Source organism: Thermoascus crustaceus (genome assembly GCF_041956765.1).
Source record: "Thermoascus crustaceus strain CBS 181.67 unplaced genomic scaffold VTN00scaffold_9, whole genome shotgun sequence".
Classification (NCBI taxonomy): domain Eukaryota; kingdom Fungi; phylum Ascomycota; class Eurotiomycetes; order Eurotiales; family Thermoascaceae; genus Thermoascus; species Thermoascus crustaceus.
The window spans coordinates 938,430-958,638 of record NW_027192535.1 but is presented as its reverse complement, the minus strand read 5'-3'; the positions used below and the strand labels follow the sequence as shown (position 1 = coordinate 958,638).

The window sequence follows — 20,209 nt, the reverse complement described above, 5'->3', positions numbered from 1 at the left end:
GACTGGCTGCCCGCTGGCGAATGCAGCGTCCCTTCGAGCTCAGCCGCACTGGATCTCCGAAAGCTCCCTTTCCAACCTCCAACCTACCCGTACCATTATCTCCATTTCCTTTTTCCCAATTGATTGATTAGTGGTTTGACTCGTGAATTACCCTGGAAACCATCATGGATGTAAGTTGAATGTATTCTTTTTCTTATCCCTATTTGTCTGTATCTATCTATTACACGAAGTATCTCTACTCCAGAGCAGTCACGAACCAGCAAGCTAATTGATCGATCCTTTCTTCTTCCTTTGAACCAGGTCTTCTACGCATACACGTACAGCACGGCTGCCTGGTTCACGATACAAGGCATCCCGCTGATATCTTCGCCCAAGATGATCGTAACGATGCTCCTGGATGAGACGAGGCCGCCGTCCGGTACGTCCTATGTACTTATTATCTCGAAAGTAGCATTCCCGACTAACACCAGACCTAAAAGCAATCGAAACCTACTTCGCCCGCTGTTTCGGCCTCAGCCTGCTCACCCTCGCCGTGATGACCGTCCTCCTGACCGGTTCGATCCCACTGACTGCGACCGTCTCGGAGCCCGTCTCGACGGATGAGAATGACCCCCGCGCCCCCTACGCCGTGCCCACGATTACAGTAACGTCCATATTCCACGCCCTGTGCGGATTTCATGCTTACACGCGGTACACGACGAGCGGGCAGGCGGCGTTTGCGCTGGGCATGTCCCTTTCGGGGGCCGTGGGGTTCGTGGGGCTGTGGTGTATCTTGTTCGGGAGCAGCCATGGACGGATCAGTCGGAAGACAGGGGCGGATAAGAGGACGGCGGGGTTCCCATTTAAGAATCGTGAGGCGGAGAAGAGGTTCGCAGGGAAGAGGGGGGAGATTGAAAAGGGGGGGAAGGGTATGTAACCGGTGATCTATACATTCTATCTGTGGACCCGAGGGAACTCCTAGGGTGTATGCTCTGCTGTATTATAAGTGATATATGTACGGTGCTATACCTAAGGAGTTCTGGTTGGAAGCCCGATTTCTACACCGTAGAAGAGAGCAATTCTTTTTCTTTTTGTGGGTTGTGGTCATGTAGTACTCTGTGTTAGTACTTGATGAACAAAGAGTACCACACGTGACCGCATCCTCACCTCCCGCAAACGCAGCGCCGCTTCAACCATCGCTCTCCCGCGCGCTCAAAAGCAGCGTCTTCGATCCCGAGCCTGAGCTTACGGACACCCCCACACTCCGACCGAGACCGCGACCGAAGACCGAGCAAGCCCATCCGTTCATAGGTTCAGAGAGAGCCTCTCTGAGCTTATGAGCCTGAGCCATGGACAGTCCGGATCTCGAACCTCACCACGGGCTCCCCGTCGTCAGCAACGTCAACCTACCGCAGCAGCAGCAACAGCAGCAGCCTGACGCAGCGACAACGACGCCGGCGCTTTCGTCCCAGTCTCCGACGAATTTTGACGAAGACCCTAGCAATAATAATAACGATGACGATTCAGAGCCTGGAGAGCAGGCTGCGTTCCAGCCGTTCCCTTCTTCTCCAGCGGCTGCGATTGGGTCTGCTATCGACAACCAGCAACAACGCCAGCAGCATCATGGCCTCCCGACCATGACGACGAATAGTGGTTTTGTCCGACCGCCTCGACCGGGTGAGCCGGTGAACAATCTTCTCGTGCCGCCGCCGCCGCCGCAGCAGACGACTCCGCGGAAACGGCCGCTCGCAGCTGTCAGCGGTGCCGCTGACACGGAATCGAAGAACAACATGAATAATAATAATGGCCAGTTTGGCGGCGCAGTGCCTCCTCCGCGGCCAGGCCAGCAGCAGCAGGATGGGAGCAGCAACAGTAACAATGGCAACGGTAATTTGAATTCGCAGACGACGTCTCAAGAGCAGCAGTCAGGACCGCGGACTCAAGCACCGAACAATAACATTAACAATAACTGCAATAGCAGCAATGATAACACTTTCGAATCTCGGGAGCATAATAACGATGATAATAATCACCTGGAAATGCTCCAGGCCTTGCAACAGCAACAGCAGCAGCAGCACAATCCCGTCGCGCAGCTGCTTCCAAGGGAAGCTGACCTTCCAGCAACCGCCGCCGCCGCAGCAGTCCCCGGGGAGTCATCCGCAGCTGGTGCAGCTGGTGATGACAGCAACAACAAACCGGAGGGCGGACATTTCCGCGGCATGAAAATGGTCCCGAACCCACCAGACCTAGAAGCATGGAGGGAGAGACTATTCAACGTAGACGAGACGATCACCCTAACAGAGGAGCAGTATGTACAACACACTAGAACAAAAACCCGTATATATCTCTCTTTTGATATTAGAAACGCATCGCTTACATTACAATCTGCGCGTAGATTCCAAACCTACTTCCCCCACGTCGACAACGTCTACTCGCACCGCTCGACGCAGCGGTACAAGCGGAAACCCTTCATCTCGCACTACTGGGACTGTCGCCTGAAGGGCCGGCCTCCGGGGACGCCCAAATCCGACGACCCGAACAAGAAGAAGCGGCGACGGACCGCGAGGCAGAGAGATCTCTGCGACGTCAAGATCAAGATCACCGAATATTTCCCCGGGGCGGTGGCTCAGATGACGCCGCCGGAGCTGCTTGGTGCTGGCGTTGGTCCTGGAATTGGCATCGAGCAGCTCTCTTCTTCTGAGAACTTGCCGCCGAGTGTTAATAATAACAACAGTAATGGCTTCTTCAACAGTCCCGTTGGGGTTGCTACTCCGACTCCAAGAGGAGGAGGAGCAGGAACAGGAGAGAACCAGCCGTTCGGTGTGCTCACCCCGAATCCGACTCTGCCTGAGGGCCATCCCGGTGCCAATGGCGCGAAGTACTACACGATACAGCGGGTGAATGGCAACGGAGGGAATGGCAAAGCCGACGGCGTCGGTGGGGGCCACAGGCACACGCTCGAGGAGAGTGATCGGGTGAAGAAGAACAGTGTGCAGCGGTATCTGCTCAAGCAGGAGAAGGACAAGAAGAAAGCAATGGTAGGTCATCATATCCAATTTGTTTTGATTTCTGGTACAGGATCTTGAGCTACATTTGCTTGTCATACACGCTTTCACGTACGCTGGGCATGACTGTCACATCCCAATCGACATATGTAAGGGATAAGGACCCAGGATATCTTCCATCCTCACAGCGATTATCTCCAGCGTGCAGTTGGACAGGTCGCTGTGAGGGGCTAGGAGACGATCTTCTCGGGGCCGGTCACTCTTCCCGAGAAAGCAGCGAGGGACTAGACCCGAACGCATACGTCATGCCCTCCAGCGACGCTCGACGGCAGCTCCTGCATCCCATCAACTCCCCTGCATTCCAGGCCCCTCCTTTCCCTGAAGATACCCTATTATCTGACGTCTGACCGACCTGCAACTCTCCAATTCTTCCTCCCCTCTATACATCAAGCATCTCACTACCCGAGAGAAACATCATGACCATGTCTGACCAGAACCAGGCCCAGCAGAAGACGTACCACAAGAAAGCCACGGGATTGGCTGCGTGGACCGTGAAGAAACATTCAAAGGAGAGCGATCTGAAGTTGTACGGAAGCTGCTTCTGGTGAGTCTCTAGGGAACACCCGCGACCCACGTCTAGATCTAGACAACCGCGGTGAATTAAGTTCAGTCTCGGCTAACCAAACTATCTATTCCTTTCCAGCCCCTTTGTGCAGCGCGTCTGGATCGCGCTCGAAGTCAAGGGACTCCCGTATCAGTATATTGAAGTAGACCCGTACAAGAAACCCGAGTCGCTGCTGGAGGTGAACCCGCGGGGGCTCGTGCCTGCTCTGCGACACGGCGACTGGGGCTGCTATGAGAGCACCGTGCTGCTTGAATATGTATCGCCCTGCAGTCCCTTTTCGCTTTCCAATTGAGTCGTCAAATGTCCTAACTCCTGTATAGCTCGAAGATCTCAATTCTGGTCGTCCGCTACTCCCGCCCGGAGACCCTAAACTCCGCGCCCACTGCCGAGTATGGGCTGATCATGTTCGTCTGCCTCCTCCATCACTGTCAAGCCGTGTGCTGACTACGACAGATAAACCGTCACATCATACCTGGCTTCTATCGTGTCCTCCAAGAACAAGACACGCAGAAGCAAATCTCCAACGCTCAAGAGCTCAAAGACGAATTCAAGAAGCTGGTCGACGCCGCTCATCCTCACGGCCCATTCTTCCTTGGACCGACCATCACGTTTGTCGACGTCCAGATTGCACCATGGATTCTCCGACTGCGTCGGGTACTGAAACCGTACCGTGGTTGGCCGGACCCCGAGCCGGGGACTCGTTGGGCCGCCTGGGTGCATGCCATCGAGAACAGTGAGCACATCAAGGCGACGACGAGCGGAGACGATCTCTATTTGGACAGTTATGAGCGATATGCCGGTGAGTAGCCGATAGCTTGGTTAGGCCTTGAGGTAGGCGCTAACGATGACGGCATTTGCAGAAAACCGGCCAGGAACGTCGCAACTTGCGACGGCGATCAACTCGGGGCGGGGGCTTCCATAGTGATCATTCTGACGTGGTTCATTGTCAGAATGCGGAAGCCTCTTGAAACGATTCCATGCCCTGGTACCCGGTTGCATATGGGCGGTTTGCCCCTTCAGCATCCTGGCGGCATGCTGGACTCCCCGAAGCCATTCCATTGAGATTTGACCCCGGTCACCCAATTTGAGCCATTCCTTGATACCCTCAGGTCTGTCTTGCACCTCTGCTGCTGAACCCAAAGCCACCTCTTCCAGAGCCATCTGGGCCCCTGGGGCTGCGCGTAGGCTGCTGCCGCGGCGATTGCTGATCCCTCTCGTAAGATTCTGCCGCCGTCTGCTGTTTGTCTCTCTGTAGATATTGGGATTTCGGCTTGGCTGAATAGTTTGGATCGTACAGCTGCCTCGATTTCCCGGATGCGGCGGATGAATCACGCTTCTCCCTTCTGTCTCTCCCACCGCCGCGGCTTTTCCCTTTTCCTCTGCCCTCACCACCGTGGTGCTGTCTCGGTGGAGTCGTGCTTCCCGGAGACGACGCGCCTGACGCGGAAGGGCTACCGAACAGCCTCTCACGCACCTCCTCGTACTTGCGTTGCTTCTCTTCGAGGTCGCGCAGCGCCTTCGCCTGGCGCTCCTCCGGAGTCAGTTCAGGCGGTTTGTTTGCCTCGTCCTCGGAGTCGTCTTCCTCGTCGTTGAGGCCCAGACGGCTCACACCCGCGGTCACGGAATCAACTCCTGACTGCCGCGATGCGATCTGTGGTCTGCGGCTGAGAACGGTGACAGGGGGCTTAAATTCCTGTTTGAGAGGGACGTTGGAGCGGGTTTCCAGGAAGTGAAAGGTCTGCGGGGATTCTCTGTCTGGGTATTAGAATTGCCAGTGTATCTGTTTCGGGATTCGCATGTACATACGCTTCTGCCCACAATTGCCTGTTGAATTCTGCGTGCTGCGCCCTGCGTTGGGCCTTGGTCACCTTCGAGGATACTTTCTTCTCCGGAGGGGGTGAGGGTTCAGAGGCTAGTTTCTGCCAGACATGTCGTTAGCTTTCAGTTGACAGGGTTAAATAATATTATATATATAGTATAATATTATGTGGGACAGCATATATTCATGTGCGTACATCAGCTTGTTTCTCCCAGTCGTCGTCCCATGCGTCCGGGATCCCTGGAGGATTGGGGCTCATGGCAGATGGTCAACCAGAAGTCAAGAGTAAAAGAGGGGTACTAAGAATACGCGCCAGAGAGCCCCCTGGCTGTGCCCTGAAGAGGATAGATGGGCTGCTCGAGCCTTAAAATCTCACGCCGTCGACGGAAAGAGGTGTGAGGAGAATGGCGAAGTAACCTTTGAAAGGGTTTCAAGGCGCGGCTTGTAGTGGGCGGGCGTGAAGCGCACGGCCACACGGGCTGCTTGGTCGGTGCAGTATGTAGGGCTGGGCCCGCCCCAGGAACCGCCGCAGCCATGCTCGTGCTTCACCACCGCCGTTCCTCGTGCGGGGGACACGTCTTTCACGGTAGCCGCGGCGGGGATCTCTACTTACTACTGCTATCACTGCGTTCTTGTTCTTTGTTCTGGCCCTTGCTTTCAACGCTGCAAGCTGCTATTACTCATTTATTTCTGTAACAGGGGTGTGAGACTGAATCTATCTACCTAGGCAATATGTCAGCCGGTATGTTTCACATACGACTCTTACCTCTTATCACCTGCAGTCATCTCCAGTCACACTCCCCACTCCTCCATACCTTCTTACCTGCAGAGTTCAGATTCAGTACGACAATCATGAAATCCCTCATCCACAATACCCTGAAGAAAAAGAAAAATCAAAACCAAAAGAACCGGAACCAGAAACAGAAAGCTCACACCACCTCAACAACAGACCCAGACAACGACTCGGAGATGCTCTCCTCTCAGGAATCCGACCAGTTCTCCCACGAAGAAGCCACCCACACGGGCGCCCGGACTCCCACTGGTGCCGGTCCAAACGTGCATGACGAGCTCTCCCCGCCTGGGTCGATGAAGCAGCAGCAGCAGCAGCAGCAGTTTTACCACCACAATCAACAGGGACAGGGAGCGGGAGGAGTAGACACAAAAGGAGCGGAGAAGCCGCAGCCGGGGGCGTCGTGGATGAATAAGCGTGCGGAGGAGGAGTATCAGCGCGCGATGGAGTATGTGGTTGATCGGGATTTCAGTCTGCGTACGTCTCCTGTCTTGTTTGCTGTGTAGAAAGTTCTGGGTGTAAGGCTAACGGCTTGTGTTGCTGGTGCAGGGGAGTTTGGGGATCCGTTCGATGAGAGGGATATGACTGAGAAGGTGCTTTGAAAGAGAGTGGGAGAAAAAGAGATGCCTATTGCTTCGTGTCTGTCTCGAAGGAGGGAGGGAAAAGGGGACTGTGATATTATACGGAGCTTGACAGTCGGTATGCCACGATAATGATGATAATGATATCCTTCATGGATGATAATATCGAATTATCCAATTCAATGATCTTTTGCAGAGCTCTAGAGTTAGATATACAGACCACGATACCCATGTCTGTCTGTACTTGGTATGACCATTCTGATGGGTTTTATCGGACGAGTTTACCCCTTTTCACCTCATTCACGCATCCAAAGAAGAGCAATGGTTAGGGGTGGAGAATCTTATTCCTAGATGGATGGTGATTGGGGGCAGTCCTGTCTCCAGCTGAGGATTCCGTGTTCCCATCCCAATGATACCTTTATCTGATTCTGAGATCACTGCACACATCGCCCACTCAGTGACCTTGTAACACCTAGGTCTATTGGCATGTCCGCTCTGCTCAGGTCGAGTCGGGCACGGGGGGGGGGAAATGGTCGTACTGTGTATTGGATAGATATCTAATGTATCATTTTGTCTCGGCTCGATCCAACAAGCGGTAATAGCGCGTAGACGGATGAACTACACCGAAGTTTCACGATTCTGAGCCTCCTGTTATGACCCCTGTACAAGATCGGGTGATTATAGGACCGAAGGGAGGAACTGATCAGCACGTGACTAACCATGATCACCATGATCACCCCGATCACTATGATCACCAAAGGCCCAAGAACTCATCATGTATATAAAGACGCTCTTTAACCATGGGGATTAGGACCCCGTGGTCAACTCAAATAGCAATCCTAGAGTTAGTATTGCTAGTAACGACTATTATCTATCTTTTCCCTTGTCTTCTGTCCTACAAGATAAACCCAACGGCCCTCTGCCTAAGAAGTCCTAGGCCCGTCGTTACACCTCCTGGGCGTCGATCACATCATATCACATCATTAGATGTCATGTTGAGTCAGGTAGCCTTTGCTTATTGAATTCATCAGGCAGCCTGGCCTAAGGGGAAAGACGTAGAAAAGAAAAAAAAGCAATAGAGAATGATAAAAAAAATAAAAGAAAAAGAAAAAAGAAAATAGAAGTCCTGAAAAAAAAATAGTCGACCACAAGTTCATCATTAGCATTCACCACCTACCTATGGTTTTCCTCAGATAGTCTACCTAGACCCTGCCCTTCTTCTGAGCAGAACTGCAACAAGTAACTTCAATCGCATAGCTACTGGCTCAATTTCCAATTCAATAGATACCTAACAAAGCAGGAGAGGGAGGGAGAGGTGTCGACATGCTCTCTCAACCATCTACCTACCTAAATCTAAGTAGTGCCTAGCTACTGACTAGTCTTGCTCTTGCTCTGAGGCTTCCCAAGCCGTCTATTCTAAATAATATGTATGCCTAGGCCATTGCAATGGAATAGATAGCAGATGGGCCGCTCTCTTGTGTTGCTTCCCTCATTCTCGCTTGGGTTATTTATATATTCGCAGGATAGAAAATGACAGTCATCCGAAGCCATAGTTAAGGTATAGAGTAATAGTGCAGCGATGTATTTAACTAAACCTAACCTCGTTTATATTATTAATATAACATAGGATCAAGTCAGGTGACCTCTATCCATGGAGTGCAGTGTACTTGTATGGAGCGAGGTGCCCGTGACAGTCGAAGTCGCGACTCACCGCCCGGATAACAGGTAGCGGTGCTGGTGTGCGTTGGCACGGCAACGCTCCCTGTCCTCCGTACTGGGCACAACAAAACCAAAACTGTCATCAACTTCCATTACGCGCCTCACTTACGGTAATATTGTTTTCCCTCCGCAGTTATACGCTGACCCTCCTATGGGAACAGACGACATTCTACATTGCATCTCTTACATCTACATTATCCATATCATACTGCTCGCGTTAGCACTGCATTACTAAATTCGTATCGAGCATTCCTCGACAATCACGCCCATCATGGATGCGGATCAGGCTGCAGCTGCGAGTGCAACATGCTCGCCCAGACCAACAAGGTTAGTTTTACAATTTACCTGGCTGCCATGTACATTCCTTTGCTCCTGCGCGCGCGTGAACAGTCGCGACTCGGAGTTTGGAGAATTCAATTCGATTTACGGCTGGCCGGGATCATCCGGCAAGTCGCAAGCGTCTGTTGTGATTGTTTCATCTTGCTGACGGCAGCCTCGACGCGCCCACGCGCGCGCGACGCTCTACTCAAACAGTATCGTATCCAAGGTCGCAGAAGAGGACCGGTTCAGATTCACGCCCGTCGCGTTGAGGAAGGCACCTCGCCTCTGGGAACGCAAGCCCTCGACCCCGTTCCAGGCGCGCTCCAAGTCGCAAAAGGTGTGGAAGCGTCTCCTCACGTCTTTTAGCAGCATGAGGCAAAGCGGACGCGAACAGAATGATGCAGAGGACGAGCTGCACACCGAGATCAATGAGTCGGCAAATGCGGGATTCGTTCGCGGCGCAAAGAGACTGCGTCTCGGCGCCGGCGCTGATGAAGACGCTGTATTTGAGCGCGGGCGCTCATTTCTAGAGACCAAGTGGGAAATGGAGGCAACTATGAAACGACGTGAGTATTCATCAATTATTTCCTGTCGTTTGGGTCATGGAGGAGAGCCGATGCTGACTGCGACGACAGGCAAACAAGCAACGAAACCTGACGAGAAACCAGATGCCACCAAAGCTGCTGATACTGTTAATGCTGAGCAGAAGCCGTCAGAAGCCAATGGCATGGAGGGTAACGATGAGATGGACCTCGGAGAAAGTGACATGAAAGAGGTTCCACAGGCGGAAGATCAGCATGTCTCACCAGCGGACCCCGGATCCATGGACATGGGGAGCTCGAAAGACGATCAAGCTGCTGACAACCCCACGAGCACTCCAACAAAGTGTGTCCAGGGTCCATCCGGCTCTCGTGGATACAGCCACTCACCTTACCGTCCTCGCCAGACGCCAGATGCCACGGAGGAAGGTTCCGACGTGGAGAAGCTTGACGAGGTGCACGACGATGTCGTCGCTGCATCTCCAAACCCAAGCTGCATCATGCAGGAGACGCAGAGTGCGGAGAAACCTAACTCAAATGCCAACGAACTGATCGACGATGCAGTCGACAAAGAAATCACAACGGATGAGACAAGCTCCGGAGAGCTCGACGGGCAGGACCCTGCCCAGGACCAAGACACTGCAGCAGCTGCAGACACCAAGGGAGTGATGGCCGAGCAGGAGAAGTCGCTGATTCGCTCGGCGTTGAGACTGTCTGAGCTGGATGGCGAAGATGCGGAGCTGCTCAACGACTTCCTGGCGCGGGCCAAAGCCAAACGTGAAGCCAACGCTGCCTCGACACCCAGGGAGACGGACAAGGCCTTGCATGCACCGATTTCCGAGTCTCCCACGCCGCGGGCGCGACGAGCTCTGGAGGAGATGGATGGGAACTCTCCTTCTCCACAGAAGGTGTCGCCGTCGAAGGCAGGCAGCTCCCCGGATCTGAGCGTGAAGGCGGAGAAGGTCGAGGATCAGCACCCCGCGACGCCGGGCTGCCGCAGGAGCAGCCGCACACGAGGGTCGAAACAGCAGCAGGCCACGGCGCCCGCCGTACCCACGAACATCCCCCTCCGCCGTGCCAACGGCACGGAGTTCGTCTTCCTCCAGCGGACAGAAGCGCAGCAGCTGGCACTCACCACGCGTCGCAACACCCGACGCAACAAGGGCGATGCGCAGCTCCCGAAAGTCGCGCTGCAGGCCCTGACGCAGCAGCAGGACGAGCAGGAGACAGAGAACAGCAGCGGAGAGCGACCGTCGCAGCGCAGGTCCAAACGGGCTGGCGGAAAGCAGGTGTCGTGGAACGAGCAGCGACTCGTCGAGTATGCGCACGATGACGTAGCGCCTGCAGCCGGAGCCCGCCATGTGGAGCCCGCGCCTGCCGCTAGCGGGCGCCTGCCGCTCGCTGGCGCCAAGCCCACGACCGTTGCGCCTGCCTCCCCCGTCGGGAAGCGCAAGAAGCTCACCCCCAAGTCGCCCAGCTCGGCCCTGCTGGGAACGCCCGCCTCCAAGGCGATTGGCAGGTCTGCTAGCAGCAGCAGTCGCAGCAGCCGCAGCAGCGACACCAAGGCTGCGACCGGGGTCAAGAAGAGCAGCAGCGTCCTCAACGCCGGAGCGGGCAGCACCCCGATGCCGAGACGCGTCCGCGCCAGGAAGTGAGGCTGCAATTGAGCCGGCGGGAGAGCGGAACCGGCCCAGCTACGACCGAAGATTCGGAGACTTGTACATAATATAATAATCCACTGCCTGTTTGTGTTTATATGGAGGATGTCTGAATTGTACATAGAGATTGGCGTTACAGGGACCATAGCTTAGTACTATCGATAATCGATCCGACCAGCATGTGAAGTGTGCGTTGATGATGTGCACTATCGTTGCAACGCCAGCACCGTCGGGAGACGGAGCGCTCCGCTGCAGGTGATTGCTGCGTAGCGTTGCAACCGTCTCGAGTTCCCCCTAGCCTGACAAGTTGACAGAAGCACTGGCCAGCACTGACCGACATCCAGAGCACCTCCATGTAAAGTTGCTGCGTGCTTTATTATCTACCAATCCTCTCCACAGACCGACTCCCGAAGCTCGATGCTGATCGCTGCGCGTGGCCGGGTTTGCCCGATGCCAGCTGGGTTGAGCGCATACGTATGCTGTTTACGCGTTTGTCAAGTTTCGGGGGACAGTTTTGCATGATTATTTTCTTTTTCTTTTTTTTCCCGTTATTATTTCCCTCATTTCTCAGTTTTCAGGGTTTTTGCGGAGTTAAGAGTAACCCTACTCCGTCCGTACTGTGCAGTTGCCAGTTAGTAGGTCGTGCTTCATCACGTTGGTGCTCCGTCCTTTAGCCCTATGTAGATTAATGTTATGCAACTCCTGTCCCCCCGTCGTCGGGCTACGGGTGGGTATTGTCTTTTTCTTTCTCTCTTTCTTTTTTTTTCCCTGCGGAGTATAGAGTTATAATCTTGTGGATTGGCTGTGGATATCTCTCATGTAGTTGTGTATGCAGTTGGATGAATCGGGTAGTTGACCTAAGGTGTCTACGGAGTAAGACCGTGGTTAGTAGCCTCGTTTTTGTCTCCGTAGTCCGCAACCGCGTACATAAAGATAAGGCAACTAGTTTGATGATACCTACCTCCATGTCTGATGGTGGTGGTGGTGGTGATGACGTCGATGACATGATGATTTGAGACATGTCTAGCTGGATATGTCTTATATCTAAAAAGTGAGGCATCTATCTATCGTAAGTAGGGCTGTAAAGCTAGGTTGCCTAAAGAAGAAGTAGGTTCGGTTCGGGGGGTTCTCTTCTTTTTAAGACGGCAGGAAGTCTAAATTATGGGGAATTTCGGAATTTCTGGGTTTCGAGAAGAGAGGGAGATTCCGAGTCGAGTTTCGGGGATTGAGATTGAGATGAGATTGATCGCGATCGGGTTCCTAGTTATCATTATTAACATTAACATTTTACGGTATTGGCACCATGCGGTTAAATGGGCTCTTTTTTGTTTGTACTGTGTTTGATTGAGGTTATATGCTTGGCCAAGGTACTTGGACTAACCGTGAATGGATGGATCAATCTCCATTTCTCTAACCTGCACTATGTGGACTTGTTGTGGAGTTTTGGAACTCTGACAGTTGTGGATAGGGACATGTTTCAACAATCCAACTGGATAACAGAGCACTTCACCTACTCCGTAACTTCGTATACCACACGGCTTTAGGACCTTAGGTATCTCCAATCTAGGTTTACTAGTAGGTCCCATTATCTCCCGTCGGACTCGGAGATCGACAGTTCTCCTTTATTATTATCCGATTCGATTCAGATCATTGTTATTTTCCTGCTTGGGTATTGGATCGTCTGATCGTTTTGGATGCGGGTGAAAAAGAAAGCACTTGCAGGAGATGACGTTATTTCTCTCTGATCCGTCAATTACTTGATCGATTTCCCACCGTGAGCTATTTTCCTCCAGACTTGCCTTGCTGCCTACGGAGGACTCCGTATCTTGCTCTGCTCTGCTTTTTGCCCTGAGATCTCCTATAGTTTACCTACTAGGTAACTCTGTTCTGGAATCATAGAATGTGATCCTCCAGTAGGAATCCAAGGGTACCTCAGGCTAAATTATTACCTAGGGTTACCTATACCAAGACAAGTCAAGGAGAAGCGCAAAAAAGCACGAGCCCATTCCCCAAGGAAACTTATTCAAAGATACCATACTCTCAGATTCGGGCGGGCACGTTTTACTATGTCCCTTAGCGGCTTAGCTGCCAAAGACGGTCAGGACCGACGGAGTACCGAGCTCCGCTCGGCGCTCCTCGCTAAGTTAGGTAAGCGCCACGGCGCACGCCACCCGTGGACTCGTGGATGGGTGTTCCACTCTTAGTCCTGTCCATCCTGAGTCTCGTCGGTCCATACGGAACGATCGATTATGATTATTCATTATTGCAGTGGATCGCCAACCACCCATTTCCCCGCCCAAAATGGGTACCACTTGTACCAGCCACACAAACGCCTCCAAACGCCTCTCTGGAGAAAGTGTGCAGGGAAACCGAAACGCAGGACGGCCAGGTGGGGGGCCCCTGCAGTCTGCAGAACCGCCAGCTCGCTAACTAAACTCAGGGCTTAACCTACCCAGGACCATGGGTAATTGACCAATCAGCGTGCGTTCTCGGCTCGATCCCTCCCGGATTATTGGCATTTTGACTTTCCCACCGCTCGCTCGATTGGGAATCGTCTACCCTTGGCCGGCAAATCTCCGGTGCGACGGGACCGTGCGAGGGCGGCCTGGCAGCCTGGGGGAGGGGAAGAAGAAAAAGGGGAAAGGGTTAGGTGGCCTGAGGCCGCAGGCGATGATGTTATGTGTGGGCTTGTTACATGACGTGCAGTAGAGACTGTAGAAGCACCAGGTTGTACGGAGTGTGCTCTGTAGAGCAGTAATTACTTGATTACGGAGGCACAGATGGCACAGACTAAAATCTGTTATTTTTTTGTTTCTATCTTCTTGACCATCTAGATAAGAGGTCAACGTGTATTCATTCGTGCAACCGACCCATCGTGCGGGTGGTGATACAACGCAACGACAAGTCAGCCACGTATATGCATAAAAAACCCCGCTAACCAGCAGCACGGTCTCGAAAATCTCTCTTTCATAGGAAAGAAAAAACTGCATAGAGATCTTTTTTGTTTATTTGTTTGTTTGTTTCGTCTCTATCGTATTCGCATCAATCCACCGCGGGTAGATCGTAAGAGGGGAACGGGAAAAATAGGAGCCGATCGTCCTCGAAACAGCGTTTATTCGTTGGTGATGGCCGCCTTGGCCTCCTCGGGCCACACGTCGTAACCGAAAGTGTCCTTCATGTTGACGAAGCGGAAGTGACGGCCCTCGGCAACCTTGTTGACGGCCTCGAAGTCCTCGTCGGACAGGTTGATGAGCTTGAAGTTGGACTCGATACGGGACGGGTTCGAGCTCTTGGGGAGCACGACGTAGCCGCGACGCAGACCCCATGCGATCAGGACCTGAGCCAGGGTGTGGCCGCTCTTCTGGGCGATGGCGTTGAGAGTCGGGTTCTCGCTGACCTTCTCGCCGGTCGTGGGCACCTGGTTCTGCGAGCCCAGAGGTGAGTACGCCTCGGGCATGATGTCGTGCTTGAAGCAATAGTTCACCAGCTCAGTGTTGGGGATGAACGGGTGAATCTCGATCTGGTTGACGTGCGGCTTGATCTTCGCGAAGCCGAGCAGCTGCTCCAGACCCTTGATGGTCCAGTTGGACACACCGATGGAGCGGGCCTTGCCATCCTCGTATATCTTCTCCATCGCCCGCCACGTGGGCTCTGGGTTCTCAGTCAGGTCCTTGAGGATCACGTACTGTCGAATGGGTCAGCATCTTCAGTCGACACAATGTGAAAAAACGACGCGGGGACATACCTTGCCATCAGGGCCGATCTTGGGGTTCTCCTGGCCATCCTTCTCGGCAGCGATGGGCCAGTGGACGAGGAACAGGTCAACGTAGTCGAGCTGGAGCTTTTCAAGGGAGTTGTTGATGGACCAGAGCACGTCCTCATAGCGGTGCAGGTGGTTCCAGACCTTGGTGCAGACGAAGATGTCCTCGCGCTTGACGGAGGGGTTCTCCTTGAGGAAGTCCTTGATGGCCTGACCGACCTCGTCCTCGTTCTTGTAGAACCAGGCGCAGTCGAGGTGACGGTAGCCCGTCCGCAGGGCATGGGTGACGGCCTTGTAGGTCTCACCTTTGGCACCCTCGTTGGCAAAGGTGCCAAACCCGAGGCCGGGGATGGTGACGCCGTTGTACAGCTTGAATGAGACGCCGGAAGACATGGTGATCAATCGCGGGGTAGGCAAGAAGACTCTGGGGAAGCAACTGGGGTATGGGTATCTTAGAGCAGAAAAGCGACAAAGGGTCAGAAACAGCGGTGTTATCACTCAGGGGCAGGCAAGCGTTATCTGGTCTGCAACGTCGTCTTTGTTCTTATGGCCTCCCACCCCGCCATGAACGCACGACGGTACGACCCGGGACCAGCAGGGTGAGATGGCCGGGGCAAGCTGCATCGAACCCACAGGTGAAAAAGTTAGCCAGCGCGACAATGACATCATGGTGGTTCCTGCGGTGGTTCTATTCATCTGCGGCGGTGGAGATGGCTCGCGCTGCCCGCGGGCTCGAGGCCGCGCGAGCGTTTGACCCGCCGGCGCCCGCTCGGCCTCGTTGATCGGCGTGGCCAGTGAGCTTCACCAACCTCACCAACCTCACCACCTCAACTTCACCTCTTCCCACGGACGACGCTCCTCCGAATTCCACCCTGTTATCCACTCCGGCGCCCTCCCGCCCACTCAGCGCGCGTCGTGCCTACACGGTCCCAGGCAGGTCGCATTATCCGCTGCACGACGCCCTCTCGTCATCCCTGTGTCCCGCCCCGTCGCCTCTTACGGCGGCAACCTGGGGCTCTGCACACTTATCGTGTTGGCTCTTATCACGTCACTGACATCCCTGTCCCAGGGTTGGCTCGCGCCGTCGGAGTATACAAGGTCAACCCATCAAAAATTGGCATTGCCGTCCAGGGGTCCTGAACTGGGGACAAGTGTCAACCCTTTGCTCCATCGAGTCCCTCCAACCCAGGTCTCCTGCTGCCGGTGCTCCGCTTTTCCCGCTCCTCTATCTCCCTGTACTGGTTGTGTTGCCAATGATGACGATAATTCTTAGGAATGATGATACTGCGGTGGAGCCCATGGTTCCTTTGCGCTGAGAGCCAAGCTGTATCTTATTGACCGCCACTGGATGGGATTTTACAATATATACCTGCAAAGGAACCCTGGTTCGAATTCACTTTCTTCTCCATCAAACTCTTAAAAACCTCATTTAAGAGATTCTTCCTTCACTCTCTTACTCTCTCACTCTCTCACTTCACTCTCCCTCCCCCCACCTCCTTCTTCCTTCCTTCACCTACCTCTCAAACCAAATATCGTCTATCTCTTTCCATCTGTCAAGACAGACAAGATCCGAATACCTTTCATATATCCTTTTCGACATCTTTAACTGTCTGCCACAATGCCTCGCTTCGACGACGCTGACTTTGGAGTTGAGGCTGCTCCCGCTGAGCCCTCTCCCAGAGACACTTCTCGGGACGCTGTTCCTGGATCTATCAGCATTCCCAGTGACCCTAACGCTCAGGGAGATGTCATCGAAGTCCCTGCCACCAGAAGCTCGATAAGTGATGCTTCTCAGTACATGCACAACCTGAGTTTGTCCCCATCGATGAAGGACCGCCGGGGATCTCGAAACTCGTTTGGCACTTCCCTGCCTATCCCCAGATCTCCACGCCCATCGAGACTTTCCTCCGTGGTCACCGCGGATGGTGCCCGTGCTGGTGCTGTCCCGGGTGCGGTTTCCCGGGACATCCTGGCCTCTCAGATTCAGGACATGTCCAAGGAGAAGGTCAAGGCTGCCAAGAACATGGCTTTCGTGTTCGACATTGACGGTGTCCTGGCCCACGGTAACGAGCTGATCCCAGAGGCCCGCGAAGCTCTCAAGATGCTCAACGGTGACAACGAGCTGGGTATCAAGATCCCCTACCTCCTCTTGACCAACGGTGGCGGTAAGACCGAGGCGGCCCGTACACAGCAGCTGTCTGAGATCCTTGGTGTTCCGATCTCGACCGACCAGTTCATTCAGTCGCACACGCCGATGCGGGCATTGGCGGAGTACTACGAGACCGTCCTCGTTATGGGTGGTGAAGGCTTCAAGTGCCGTGAGGTTGCCGAGAACTATGGTTTCAAGAACGTCGTCCACCCCAAGGACATCCTCGCATGGGACCCGACCATTTCGCCATGGAGATGCTTCACTCCCGAGGAGCGCGCTGAGGCCCGCGTCCGTGACTACTCCAAGATGAAGTTTGACGCCATCCTGGTCTTTGCTGATTCGCGCGACTACGCCACCGACATGCAGCTTATCATGGATCTCCTGCTCGCGGAGGACGGCAAGCTCCTGACCCGCGCCAAGGACCCGGTTTCCTCGCGCATCCCGATCTACTTCTCTCAGGGTGACCTTGTTTTCCCGACCGACCACAAGGGCCCGCCCCGTCTGACCCAGGGTGCCTTCCGTATCGGTGTTGAGGCTATGTACAAGGCCATCACCGGTGTCGACCTGGAGCGTGTTGTGTATGGTAAGCCCGAGTTGGCCACGTACAAGTACGCGGATGAGGTGATGCGCGGCTGGATGGAGCAGATCCACAACGAATCGCGCCTGCCCGACAACGTCTACATGGTCGGTGACAACCCGGCTTCCGACATCATCGGTGGTAACATGTACGGCTGGAACACCTGCCTTGTCCGCACCGGTGTGTTCCAGGGCAAGGAGGGCGAGAACGACCCCAACAGCCCCGCCAACTTCGGTGTCTTCGACAACGTCCTGGAAGCCGTCAAGGCGGCCGTCCGCAAGGAGCTGGGCGAGGACTTCAAGTTCAAGTGGAACCCTAAGGTCAACCCTGTCCTGCATGGCGAGGGTATGTCTGCGGTGGAGTAAACGGGGTTTCTCTTTTTCTGATTTTTTCTTTTTTTTCTTTTTCCATACACGGGCGTTATGTGTTACGATGACCACAGTTGCTTGATGCCAGACTGCGTCACAAAGTGTTTTCTCAGTTTCCAGGGCGATTGATATCCTTGTTGCTTTGCTGATAGAGTCCGCCTAAAGCGGCATAACGGTTTGAAATTTTCCATTTGTCTTTTTTTCTGGATCGGAGACTGCTCAAGTCTCGCGGGGATACGAGGCAAAGGATAGAAGTGCAAGGCGCATGTTCATATCATCTACGATCTTAGGTCACTGGCTGAAGAAGAATCGTCCAATCGATGAATTAAAGATTTTCACGTTCCATCTACATAGTCTACAGTTTCGTGGTCTCGATCGCTTTCCGAGTGACCGACCGTGCGACCGGTCCCGTTTCTCTTCGCGACTCTGAAGACTTGACCGGGTTTCCCATCTGAACGTTCTGAAACGCTGAGAATTCGGGACGATGACATCAAGCAAAGATGAAACCCTCCTGTCCGCTGCTTCCGAAAGGAAATGAAATGATGTTTTCCAACCGAGCCCTGCCCCGCATACCATGCGCCTAATTGACTTTCCATCCAACACTCACCGGTTAATTCATTATTCATCCCATCCCGGATTCTTGACATAGCGCAGTCCCCTTCTCAATCTCAGGAACCGAAAATGCCCAGATCCGGACATCCGCGTGCAAATTCCAATCTACGTATGCATGACGGGCTTTGACGACCGTGACTGTTTTTCCCGTGGTGAGCCGACTCGGGCCAAGCCGATTCGCAGGCTGCAGCCGATTGAACGTGTTGGAACCGGGTTACGTCAGGGAAGCAACCTTGGAACCTCATCTCGTTTACCCTCTGTCTTTTCTGTCATTGACGAGTTATACGAGGGAGCTTTGTAGCAGGTTTTTATTAAACGGATAACGGCTTCATTTTTTTTATGTTACCGAATACTAACCGAGCCACCACCGCCACCTGGCATCTTTTGTGCCTGTGCCAGCGCCACAATCTGGTCTGGGTCACTGATTCCCCCCGATCCTTGTCATCTCCCGGAGACGGTCCGATCAACCGACTCGCGGATCAGAAAGTCATGGTGTGACGTCGTCGACTCGGATTGGACGAAAGCAGACCACAACAAAGTTGACACCCGGGATGGCAGATGCATGGATGGGCTGTGTTGTGTAGCCGAGGTGGAGTGGCGTGGCGTGGCGTGGTTTGAGACGACAATAATAATCACCAAGGAAAATGGAAATAATCATAATAATCAAAGAAAAAGACGTGTTACAAGCTTACAATTGGTACTAGTTACCCCTTACATAATAATAGTAGTGGTAGTGGTAATGGTAAATCCGTTGAGATTAATTCGACATAAACGTCAGATCCAGATCCATGATCTTCAGATTCAAGATCTCCGAGATCTCGAAACAAAAAAAGGGCTAAAGTAAAAGGCCAAAAAGGGCCAAGTACTTGCCAAGATCAAGAACGTTCAAACCGGCTTTTCCTTTTTTCTTTTCCCCCTAATCCTCTGGGCATCTTGGTCTTGGTCTTGGTCTATTCTGGCGTCTGCTTGTCCCTTTCGTCCAAGACCATTCCCACAGCCCCGGATCCGGCTGCGTCGGAGTGCTGCTCTTACGGCCCTGCCAGGCGCGGTGGGGACCGGCGCCTGTGGCGTTTGCTGCGTGTGCGTGGGCGGAAGGAGATTTGAAGTCAGGTGACTTTATGGGTGGTTTGTGTTGCACGTGATTAGGGCTCTTTTGTCACGTGCTCGGTAGGCTTTGTTCTATGAGAATGATATAACTTTGATACCACCTACTACCTACTGTGGTAGGTAAGTCCATAGGAGATGCCGCCAAAACGTAGTTCAGTCTGGCAGGTAGTATTCGCTCTGGATATAGTTGGGGCGTTCGATGCAAGCAAATCATTTCGTAACCTTATCAAGTCCAGTACGGGGGGTAAGCCGCGTCATTAAGAGTCTTAAGAATAGCAGTCTGCATAGATAAGAACCGGTTGTGAAGGAACGGTTATGAGGTTACAACACAAAAAAGGGAGTGAGGTGGGGGGGGGGGGGACCTTATCATGATTCATTCAATTTAGGCTAAACGGTTTACTTTATTACTGACTGCCCGTTAAGATTTCTGTTTGAAAGCCTCACAAGTTGCATACGTTTACAAGCAGTAGGTATCACCTAACAAGAAGTCAGTACCTAGTAACATTGTAATCATCATAAGTCTTTTACAGGTCAGGAAAAGCATCTACATAGTGAATGGTATCCTAGCAAGTGTTATGGCACAACCTAGGGATTTCCGGC

The 20,209-nt window shown here is 53.3% G+C and overlaps 7 protein-coding genes across 7 annotated transcripts; 5 read left to right on the top strand and 2 right to left on the bottom strand.

Moving 5' to 3' along the window:
• Window positions 1-164: 164 nt before the first annotated feature.
• Window positions 165-916, top strand: VTN00DRAFT_10323 (uncharacterized protein; the record flags this gene model as incomplete). The annotated part of the gene is made up of 3 exons (XM_069426967.1): window positions 165-170; window positions 301-418; window positions 480-916. The coding sequence occupies 3 exons, from the start codon at window positions 165-167 to the stop codon at window positions 914-916; spliced, it is 561 nt and encodes a 186-aa protein (XP_069284085.1).
• Window positions 917-1,328: 412 nt separating this feature from the next.
• On the top strand, window positions 1,329-4,531 carry VTN00DRAFT_10322 (uncharacterized protein; the record flags this gene model as incomplete). Its single annotated transcript, XM_069426966.1, has 7 exons — window positions 1,329-2,287; window positions 2,375-3,017; window positions 3,485-3,588; window positions 3,688-3,865; window positions 3,930-4,013; window positions 4,063-4,408; window positions 4,470-4,531. 7 exons carry the CDS (start codon window positions 1,329-1,331, stop codon window positions 4,529-4,531), a joined length of 2,376 nt encoding a protein of 791 aa, XP_069284084.1.
• Window positions 4,532-4,714: 183 nt separating this feature from the next.
• On the bottom strand, window positions 4,715-5,687 carry VTN00DRAFT_10321 (uncharacterized protein; the record flags this gene model as incomplete). Its single annotated transcript, XM_069426965.1, has 3 exons — window positions 4,715-5,360; window positions 5,416-5,528; window positions 5,625-5,687. The coding sequence occupies 3 exons, from the start codon at window positions 5,685-5,687 to the stop codon at window positions 4,715-4,717; spliced, it is 822 nt and encodes a 273-aa protein (XP_069284083.1).
• Window positions 5,688-6,280: 593 nt separating this feature from the next.
• Window positions 6,281-6,820, top strand: VTN00DRAFT_10320 (uncharacterized protein; the record flags this gene model as incomplete). Its single annotated transcript, XM_069426964.1, has 2 exons — window positions 6,281-6,695; window positions 6,768-6,820. The coding sequence occupies 2 exons, from the start codon at window positions 6,281-6,283 to the stop codon at window positions 6,818-6,820; spliced, it is 468 nt and encodes a 155-aa protein (XP_069284082.1).
• A 1,969-nt stretch (window positions 6,821-8,789) lies between these two features.
• Window positions 8,790-11,033, top strand: VTN00DRAFT_10319 (uncharacterized protein; the record flags this gene model as incomplete). The annotated part of the gene is made up of 3 exons (XM_069426962.1): window positions 8,790-8,845; window positions 9,053-9,405; window positions 9,475-11,033. 3 exons carry the CDS (start codon window positions 8,790-8,792, stop codon window positions 11,031-11,033), a joined length of 1,968 nt encoding a protein of 655 aa, XP_069284081.1.
• A 3,115-nt stretch (window positions 11,034-14,148) lies between these two features.
• On the bottom strand, window positions 14,149-15,189 carry VTN00DRAFT_10318 (uncharacterized protein; the record flags this gene model as incomplete). Its single annotated transcript, XM_069426961.1, has 2 exons — window positions 14,149-14,721; window positions 14,782-15,189. 2 exons carry the CDS (start codon window positions 15,187-15,189, stop codon window positions 14,149-14,151), a joined length of 981 nt encoding a protein of 326 aa, XP_069284080.1.
• Window positions 15,190-16,414: 1,225 nt separating this feature from the next.
• VTN00DRAFT_10317 (uncharacterized protein) lies at window positions 16,415-17,887 on the top strand (the record flags this gene model as incomplete). Its single annotated transcript, XM_069426960.1, has 1 exon — window positions 16,415-17,887. The coding sequence occupies one exon, from the start codon at window positions 16,415-16,417 to the stop codon at window positions 17,885-17,887; it is 1,473 nt and encodes a 490-aa protein (XP_069284079.1).
• Between the last annotated feature and the right edge of the window lie 2,322 nt (window positions 17,888-20,209).